A 10,901-nucleotide genomic window follows, 5' to 3' on the forward strand; every position below is an offset into this window, starting at 1 on the left:
CCTATGCTTTAAGTTACACTACACTGATGCCTACTCTGACATGACCATGATATTATAATAACCAAACTGCATACCAACAGTCAGGAATATATAACTTTCAACTGCAGTAACAGTAAAGTCAAGTATGCATTTTACAGTACCAAAAAACACACAGAGTGGATTTAGGTTTAAATTGACATCAGTGATAAAGCAGTTGTAGGGTCATCTTGACTGAAACAAGAAGAAAGATGAACAATTTGGTGGGTTGGTCACTTTCTGGTTTGATATCTTAGCGATGGTTTCCTGCCTTGTTGGGTAGAAAAACAAATGAAAGTGGCAATCATCCTTTAAAGTAAAACTCTCTGTCATTGTTGATTTTTTAGTGTGCATATTTGTATTATGCCTATTGAGTAGCTTGACCATCCCTACATGTAGTCTACTGACTCTATGCTAAATGTTATTACCTCTGATTTTATTTAGTGTTCTGTTTATCCTAAAATATTTCTATGCTTTAAGAAAAACATAAATACATATCACTTCATGAACACATTTAATATAATATTCTTGACTTTCTTTAAATATACTGCCAGTATTTTATCATAGATATCAAATTCAATTCTACAGTCCCAAAATATAAATACCAGTTTTATTTAGCTGCCTTCCTGGAATTTTGTAGAGCCTAAAAAATATATATGAAACATAATAAACTTCTAAGATGAATATTTATCAATACAAAAACACAATTACTTGTCAAGTCATATTTAATTTAAATATAATCTTCATGTTTCCTTTTTTTTTATTACAATTAAACCATGTCCTTACAACTTAGGCATATTCAAATTCAAAGTTGTATATAACTGGCCTTACAGGTGTACATATAAGTGGATTGGCATAGGAATACAAATTTACTTTTGTGGAGAGACATGTTACTGTCATTAACTGTGCAAAATCCACGAGTTCAGCATTAAAACTTGAGTCTTAAAAAAAAGGTAGCTTTCATGTAAAAATACTTTAATACTCAGTTTGATGCTTTGTTGAATGATGTACATCAATGTATTGAAATTAAGCTACTGCTTTATTGCTAATTTTGTTACAATTAACCCACTAGTACATACAAACAATAACGAGAAAAAGTGCAAACTACTGACAATAACAATTCTCATTTTCATCATTAATGGCAGAATATACTGATTCTTGTTCAGCCTTGGTTGATGTAATTTAATACATAAATACTCCCTTTTCCAAAGTATTTCCTCTTTCAGACTATATCTTATTATGTTAAAGTGCTGGTTGTCTACTGACATCCCACATGCCAGAACATGCAGTGAGACAGTAGACTTTTGTTTCTTTTGCTTTAGTTGCATGCTCTTTCATACATATTTCTTATCACTTTCCTTACTCGTTTTCTGTAAATAACATGCAACTCCAGCTACAAAACCAATTCCTCTGTTCAACTATATGCTCAACTATGTAGAAAGCCAGTAGACAACATACAAATTAAGATAACAGGATGAAGCTCAAATGAGGAAACAAGTCTGATCAAGGAGTCTATTAAAATTATTTATAATCAAGAAAACCGATACCTGTAAAAATTTTTGTATCACTCCAACAATTTGCTAAAAGCATAAAATTATATATTATTTACCTCGAGCATCACCACCAGCACAAAAGACTTTGTCCCCTGTCCCCTTAACTATAATCATCTTTATATTGGGGTCTACTTCCCAAGCCTAAAATCAGATATTAAATGATCCTATCAAGGAACTATAACAAGCAAGTACTACTATACAGCATTGTAAAAATAATTAATTCAAGCAAATAAAAGTTTAAAGTTTGATCTTTGTGTTGAACAATTGTTTGTTTATTAATAATATACTTTTATTTTGACAAGATAAAAAATAAATGAACTCATTATTAAGCTATGTATTCCTTCATATACACTATGTTATAATTTTCCTATATTGAAAATCTATTTCTGATAAGTACTTACCTTCTCTTACAGATTTAGCTATTCTTGTTCATTGCTGCTCTCTATTGCAAACATTTTTTCTCATGCCACAAGCCTTGAGCTCCCACGTACTCCATGATCAATGTGGTACAACTGCATCTCTTATGTAAATCATCATGCCACAACCCTCTACCAATAGGAATGCAACACACCCTCCTGACGCTTGCGATTCCTAATATTCGATTTAACCGAACTATCACTGAGTTTTGGCAGAAAGTTGGAGCACTGATTTTCATTGGGGAGGAAGAGTGGGAAGTTTGAGAGCAGGTAAGTAGTTATCAGAAATAAATTTTCAGTACAGGAAAATTATAACTTTTATAAAGTAGAAAATATAAATAATTACAAAAATGTAATAGTTTTTATATTGTAAAATTAAGTACATGTGTATTGACAATAAAAATGTGTTGAAGAAAACAATATAATTTTCCTACTTTATGACTTACCAGTAAAATTAATGACAGGTAAGTCTAAAGTAACAAAGACACTTGTTTAGTTGTTAATCCTAATCTCTCGTTGCATTACAAAGAATATGACTAAGCTCTAATTTAAAACCCTAACCTTACAATAAGTATTTACAAATCTCACTAAACTTAAGTTATTGAACCCAAATAACAAATAATAATATTAAGATAAAAATATTCAAAATTTATAACAATATTACAGCGTATTTGCAGAAACAGTCTTAGTCATTCTGGAGCCCGGAGCAGAATTCAGTAAATGGGGCCCCATAATAATAAGAAAACTCAGAAGTAGATTAAAAGGCATAGCATTAGGAGCCCTTCCATGTGTGTGGCCCTAGGCAATTGCCCAGTTTGCTAAATAGGTAAGACCATCTATGTTTATCTGTCCAAAGTCAGCAGACCATAGTCAAAATGTTTGATGCTACTATAGCATATGGTCTACACAGATACCATCACCATTTTAACTTTTGTTTATTTGTAATTGGCACCAGTTATTATAAATAATGCTTTTAAACTAATAAAGTACAAAATCCCATTATATAACATTTTGGGGGAAAGTATAATCGGAATGAAACAAGTTCCAACTATCAAAACTAGTGCAATTATAACCTAAATTTAAAGTACTATTTTGGAACACACATCTTGTTAATAGATATAAATTATGTAGCAAGAAATTATGTTTTAGTGAATCATTAAAATGGTGATGATGATAGTATCTGTGTAGACTGCATGCTATAGTGTAAATATCTTTGTAGACTGCACGCTATAGACAAAGACAAGGCTCAACGAAGGTTAACTGTATAATGATCAATCTCCTGACACGTGAAAGCCAACAATTCCTTGTCTAGTACCGCCATCTGAAGCTGTAAGTATGCTGGAAGTAAATGAGATCACTTTTGAAGTGGGAACATAAACTAATGTGAAGAACAATAAAGATAGGTGATCACTTGAAAGTGTTAAAGTGAAGTTGGAAAAAAACAAAACACAGAAGAATATTCCCATTTCATATGACATTTGAAGAAAGAAACATCCTGATGATAGGACTGCCAAACAAGAAGAAATAGTTCAAATACTTCAATAGAATGGAATAGAGGGAATCACATGCGTCAGGAGGGTGTGTTGCACTTCTATTGGTGGAGGGTTGTCGCATGATGAATTACATGCAAGATGCAGTTGAACCATGTTAATTATGGAGTACGTGGGAGCTCAAGGCTTGTGGCATGCATAAACATTTTGCATATGGAGGGCAGCACTGAACGAGAATAGCTATATCTCTGAAAGGAGGTATCGGAATCTCATTTTTAAAAATATATTAATGAAGCAGGTATTGCATGTAAAAAATTCTTTATATATAAAAATCATACATGTTAAATGTCCACATCATACATCAAAAACTGGTGTGTATTAGCAAACTTATATTTCAAGGAAACAGAATTTAAAGCTAAGCAAGTCAGTTACTAAAATAAAGTGATAAGTAATGCAAGAAAATAATGAAAATAAAACTAATTTTTAATGCTTTATAAAAAGAAATTCTTTCAGAAATGCCTGTGTGTTACACATATTGACAACTGATAAAACAATAATGAAACTTGGCAACTGTAATTCTTAATGACATAAAACTTAAATCTATGAATTTGTGACAATAAACTTTTTCAAATACCAGTACTTCAAATACAAACTTTTAGATACAGTAATTAAATTTCAAATGAAACAATTTTATATAAGCTTTATTTGTATTTGACTACCACTAAGGTTATTTTTCATTGAATCAAAGTACATGATGAAGTTTCATCATAATTAAAAAGTGAAACTGTAAATGAAAATATTTATTCAGAACTAAGAATTCTGAGCAACTTATACCTTCATTTGATTTAAGATCTTTCTGATCATTGTCATACTTAGAGCATTCAAAGCCTTTGGTCGATTTAATGTCACTATCCCTTTGTTTCCAATTTTATCCAGAATAACTTCATCTGTAGTCAATGTGCTGATATTTCTCTGTTTATAACATATAAAAAAGAGGGGAAAAATTTCATTAACTTAACAATATGTACTACACAACTTACATCAAGATAATGTAATGTGATTACTAATGATTAATGATTTTTTACTTGGATTCATTAAGGTATGTTGCATGTAAGGTGATCAAGTAGCAATTGTGTTAAGACTAGCTTAATACAACACTGAAAACTGTTTTATTTATTTTGATTTTTAATGAGAATAATCACTAGTCACTGTAAAAATTTATATTACTTTAATTCCAAATTGCGAATGCTTTAGTGTTAGAATATTCACAGTCAATACTGAACTTAATTTTTAACATTAGCTATTGGAATATACATGCTTATATTAAAAATTAAGAATAAGTGTATGTAAAACAGTACATAATTGAGCTAATATGATGTAAAATAATTGTCTAAAGACTTAGTTTTAACTGTTTTTCTGTAACATGAAACACATTTGTTTATAGTGGATATTTTTGATCAAATTAGTACAAAACTTTGGAACTATTCAACCCTATTTAGCTCAACTGGATCAGTGATAGTAAAGATTCAATTTTATGAAAACAAGCAGATTTTCAGCACTTTTGTGGTATCATGATTAATATGAAACTGGTAACTAGATTTTAAAATTGGTTTTGTTTAGTGCTGCACCAAAGCAAATAATTTGAAAAAAGTACATGCATAATAAAAAGTAAATGCAACTAAGAACTTAATGCATATGATGCAATTCTTCATTAAGAATGAACCAGATAAGAGCTGGGCATAGTACATGATATAATCAATTATTTTTTAGTAGTAATTACAGCAATTAGTATCAAATAAACTAAATTGATTAACTGAACCTAGTCTGATTATTCCAATAATTGATTATTTTAAATCACAATTAAATTGTCACAAAAATAATCAACTAATAAAAGTTAGGGTTTCTAATTATTACAACTATCTGCTGGGTGGCAGAACATGCCACTAACTTTATTATTTTTTTGCTTGTATAAACCATGGTTTTGAGGAACACTGGACTAATGAATTAATCGGGTTGTTGATTAATCAATTAGGAAATACTTATATACCCCCCCCCCCCATCTGTAAACCAGATATTAAAAATACAACTTATACTTTAAACTAAAAGTACAGTTTATTTCTAATGACAAATATAAAATATAAAAAAAGTTTTCACAAATCCACAAACTGTTACGATCTGATGAATCATCTCATCTGTGTCTGCTATAAGTGTATAGCAAAAGGAGTTTGATCACAAAATACTAACAATCTTGTAGTTTTTAGTTTCTCATACAACCATAAAAACAAGAACTTAAATGAATGATTCTTTAGATTGATACTCATTGAATAATGTTTCATTTATTATTTCTTAATAGAATATTAAAGTTTCTGAATTTATAATTCATATATCAAGAGAATATTTAATTTTGTGTATTTAACAAGCTTGATCCATGCCAGTATTTGGTGGTGGCATTTTGAACTACTAATACAGTTCTTCTCCAGGTCCCAATGAAGAATTGTGTAAGTATTTTAAAATTTCACCTCCAAACAAGCATTGGTGAGGAAATTCACTCCAAAATTTAAAATGAATAATTACCACAACCATACTTTGTTTTAAATTATAAATTATCACTTAAGTTGCAATACACTATATTAGACGGGTACTAATGTGCGACTTCTGAAAATGCAATCCCAATGTTTCAAGTCCTTTACAAAACTCTTTCAGAGCAATAAGTTGACAGCAATATGAAGTTCTTAAAACAATCAACAAAATATTTAACTGAAGGACAATCATAAAAAAATAGTCATCATAAATCAATAGTTCTCAAATATTTAACTGCATCCAAACTATAAGCTATCATGATTACTTCCCAAGAATTGTATTTTTTTGTATGTGGTGAAAGAAAATACTATATGTAACATACAAACATATTCTATTACTGTAGCAACATTACCAGTTTTATTAGTTTTTAATGCAAAGTTTCTCTTTCTTGTTACTTTAATAATTAATAACCTACCAATATGGAAGAAGTCAATCTTTTCCAACAGAACCTATTATAAAATACAAAGTTAAAAAAAAATATTACATAAAACTGATTTATTGTGAAGCATTTTAGTGACATGAGAACAGTAAGAAGTCCTTATCATTTTCTCCAAATCAAATTTATAAAAATCCTATTACTAGAACCTATAAAGTATATACACACACATATATATATGATTGTGCCACATGGAGCCTCCATAAATACTTATTCATTCTGGAAGACTGTTGATAGTATGTTAGTTTGAGCTGTTAAAGAAAATAGAATATTAATAGCAGGTACTAGTGGGTTAACCCAGCATTTCTCAAAGTGTGGGGCATCCACCCTAGTGGGGCACAAATGATCTCTTGAGGGGACAGGAGCAATTAGGGTAGAGTCAATAGTGCAATAATGCAAAATTTAGTGTTTTAATATAGTTTTTATTAATGAAAAAAATAAGTAATTACTACAAAACATATAGCATTTTAACACGTATCCGTGTATTATGTCTTGACACTTAGTTCACTCATTTAAAAAAAGAAGTAGGGCATAGATGACAAAAATTTGAAAAATGCTGGGTTAACCCCCTTAATTCAGTTGATACAGCACTCATTTGGTGTGCAAGAGATCCTAGGTTTGTATCTGAGCTGAGGAAATAAAAGAAAAAAGGGTTAAATCACCACAATAGTACTCTATTGCTTCCTATGCTATATAAATACACAATATTTCCCCACATAAAGTGTGACTAATTACTTACTATTTTTGGAAATCTGTTGGTAGTATTGTACTGCTTCTTGATCTTTGTTATATATGACATATATTGTTATAAAAGAAAAACAACAACTCGTACTGTAATTTAGATGTTAACTAGAGGGCACATGATGTTGAGATCAAAGTTTAATAACATACGCTTAGAAAGTTCTAAAAATTTTGATGTCAGATTTTCTAGCACATTCAAGTAATAGATTATAAATATGAGGTTCAGCAAAGCATCAAGAAAATTGACTAGTTGTATCTAGTCATTAGAGTGAATAAGTCAATGTTTTTATTTCAGCTTGTAATAAATAAGTCAGTGTTCATTTTCAATTACTTACGTGATCAGCCATGAAGTTGTACAAGTAAGATTATCTTTATATTAGTGTTGTACAGTTAGCATGGCTGTTAGTGTGGACTGCAAGTTACCACAATGTTTAAGCTTGTAAGAACGTTAAGAAAGAAATAAACTAAGTTTTCATTGATATGTGAACTGGACCTCACATTATTTTCACCAGATAATTTAAAAGAACTTGCCAATGAAAGAACAACTTTACAACAATATTTTCTTTCATAACAGCCTGTTACAACATTTTTACCTACTATTTAGAACAAAACTAAATTTGAATCTATTAAAATAATTCTAAATCAAATTCTCTTTTTTAAATTTATATTAAATTGTTAAACTGTTAAATTTTTACATAATTTTTTTTAAAAAACATAGCACATATCAATTATTTTCACAATCTTTTGTACAATGCACCTTTTACATAAACAGCGCAAGTACATTAATAACAAAATGAACTAACCTTTTGACCACTCTCAGTATCATTTTATAATGACTAAAACGAAGTTTTATCTTAAATGCCAACAATAAAATGTCATTAAAACTCTTCTGAAATGAATATGTGATTATCCATTCCTAGACGTATTTCAAATGGTGTTGTCAATTCATGTTTAATGTACAGATGAGAAGTTGTAATTCTGGAATGCAAAAAATAAAAATCAACTGGTTTGCACCAAATATATTTAACTTAATCAAATCACAAGAAACCACTTCTTTTCTACCAGTAAAATACCAATTTCAAAGTAAAAGCATAATAAAACCTTCAGTTAAATGTATCAGCTTCATTCTACAAACAAATATCACATTCAGCATATAAATAATTAACCAAATCATAACACTTGACAAGATTCATTTTTGTTTCTCATTACTGAGGTCTACATGTTTGAAACTCCAACCACTATGCTTATCTGATACACATTTTACTGTCTAAAGCTTTTAAAGGTTTTCTGGTAAACTTTGCAGTTATCATATTTCCTGCTTTTGTACACAAATTGTTTATCTTTCCTGCACATTCTATCCAAATATTTACCTTGAAAATGTAATTAAACCAGACAACAAAGAATACATAACCAACCTTCACTTATGTAAATTTGTTTTAAAAGGTTAAATACATGTAAATAATGGAAAAACAGACTATATACACAATTATCTTGTACATACACATACTTGGCTGTAAGGAGAGAAACCTAACTGCACTTGTTAAAACCCAGGATGTTTAGGAAGAAAAGTATATATACAAATTACAATGGTCTTGTACATATATAGCTTTTTGAGAGAAAAATACATTCACTAAGGTCCTGTATGCAGTCACTTCCAATTCAGGAGACTGGTAAAAAATATAAATGGATATTATATACATATCTTAGGTTAAAGAAAAATGTTATCTTTAATGATTCTTGATTTCATGTAGCAGATTATAGCAAAAAGGTAAAATTAAAATTGGCAGTCTACATACTAAAAGTAAAATACTCAATTATAATAGGCCTGATAAAATTAAAAAGCGTATTCTTGTAATTGCAATATCTAACATTATCATCTCATAATGTATTATTGATGTAAACAATTATTGACTGATTTACTACCATGTAACATTATGTCATGAATCAAAGGTTAGCACATTTTATTTGTCAACTGTCAGTGAAGGCAACTATTAAAAATTTCTGTTAAGAATTCACTGTTTGTTGGTCTGTATTGATTTTATTACTTAATAAAATGGCAGTTCTCAGTATTCCATAGTATATATCTTGTGAAAATTGGCCCATAAGCTTATCAGAAAACATCTTAAAGTCATTGAATACGGTACTGTTTTAATCTTCTGTTATTCGTCTTGAAAAATAATGCACTTTGGGTTGTGCATACTCAACAATACTGCTGAAATCATGGGGGGGGGGAGTATGGAGGACATTATGTGCTATAAAAATACTTATACAAAACTATACCTACTTCAATAAATTGTAGGAATGAATCTAATAAAAAATTACATTTACAATAAAAATTTGGAAGTTGATTCATAATCTACTATACAATAATTTTTGAAGAACTTGAAGAATTTTTTTTTTCCAAACAATATTATTTTTAAAAGGGTATTTTTACTTTAAGAAAGCAGTAACTTTCATATGAAAAATGGATTAAACACCATGGATCATACTAAGGAACTTATCATAGCAAACAATGGATACTACACCAGTAATAGGTTACTAAATATTTATTTATTTCTAAATAAACTCCTTGAGTTGTCTTTAACTCTGAATTTGATAATACAAACCAGAGGAATTAACAATATGTACATGGTTGGGGGTCAAAGTGTGCATGCCTCAACCTTGTACAGAATGCCATTCGACATGATATTATGTGTTTGATATCAGTTAAATTTTTCATGTAACCCTACATTGCTAATTTCGCAATAGTTCATGTTAGAGTTAAGGAAATACCAGGTAAAATATACAGGGATACTGAAAGTCTCAAGACATGCATTTAGGAGATTCTAGAGGTTATACAAATACAACTTGCAAACTGTACTATGGACAAAAGTATTTTTATTCTTCATATGAACATCACTTTGCACTCTGATCTGTCAGAGTCAAACAGACATTGGCATTTCCCAGACTTAACTTCAGTACAAAAACTTAGTAAGACTGAGTGTGTGTATACAACAGATCTGTGCTGTTGACTGTAAAATTATTAGTAATCTGCTAAGGAGGTTGTCACATCGCACATAGAGATGTATCCAATGTCATGAAAATGATGGCTAAGAGACACATTTTGGATTATCAGTCTACCTTTTTGTTAGTCTGTGTCAATATATGATATGTAAACACGTCAATAAATTATTTCCGGTAAAGTATCTTTAAGTTTTAACTGGAGGTCTGGTGCCCAGACTTTTTGCCCACCCTGTACTTTAAAATTTAAGTTAGATCTAAATAACTTCTCTGAATATCACCACACATTTATTGCATGCCAGTTGGATATTACTTCAAAATCAAATACTTTAATATTTTTTACTTGGCCACCGCGATCGTTTTACAACGGGTTAAGACTGCCCATACATCAAAATATACTGTCTAGGCCTATACCATTGGTCAAACTTTGCACAGTGATTGCCCTTAACTATATATTATAATAATAACACCGGAATTCAGTTAAACTAAACCGTTTGGTTATACTTAGATTCTACTAACGCCTTAAACTATTATGCTGTAGTGTAGAAGTAGACTACTTACTGGATCATACTTTATTATGTAAAATGTAGTCGTTTAACTCGTTACAATAAAAAAGTACAACATGATCCACTTTGCGTCGTTTAAATTTTAATTAAATTTAGTCTGTAAT

General features: G+C 29.9%; 1 protein-coding gene across 4 annotated transcripts in view; it reads right to left on the reverse strand.

The window, feature by feature from the left end:
- LOC106473020 (3-hydroxyisobutyryl-CoA hydrolase, mitochondrial-like) overlaps positions 1–10,868 on the reverse strand; it is a 47,233-nt gene extending 36,365 nt beyond the window's left edge. For all 4 annotated transcript variants that reach the window (XM_022401529.1, XM_022401528.1, XM_022401531.1 and 1 more), the window contains exons 1-4: positions 10,793–10,868; positions 8,035–8,209; positions 6,470–6,503; positions 4,309–4,446 (exon numbers count right to left, since the gene is read on the reverse strand). In XM_022401529.1, coding sequence (XP_022257237.1) covers positions 4,309–4,446; positions 6,470–6,503; positions 8,035–8,057 — 195 coding nt within the window. In that variant the 5' untranslated portion in view covers positions 8,058–8,209; positions 10,793–10,868. The remainder of the gene's footprint in view (positions 1–4,308; positions 4,447–6,469; positions 6,504–8,034; positions 8,210–10,792) is intronic.
- Positions 10,869–10,901: the final 33 nt, after the last annotated feature.

This window comes from Limulus polyphemus, unplaced genomic scaffold, assembly GCF_000517525.1.
Source record: "Limulus polyphemus unplaced genomic scaffold, Limulus_polyphemus-2.1.2 Scaffold5817, whole genome shotgun sequence".
In the NCBI taxonomy this organism is placed as follows: Eukaryota; Metazoa; Arthropoda; class Merostomata; order Xiphosura; family Limulidae; genus Limulus; species Limulus polyphemus.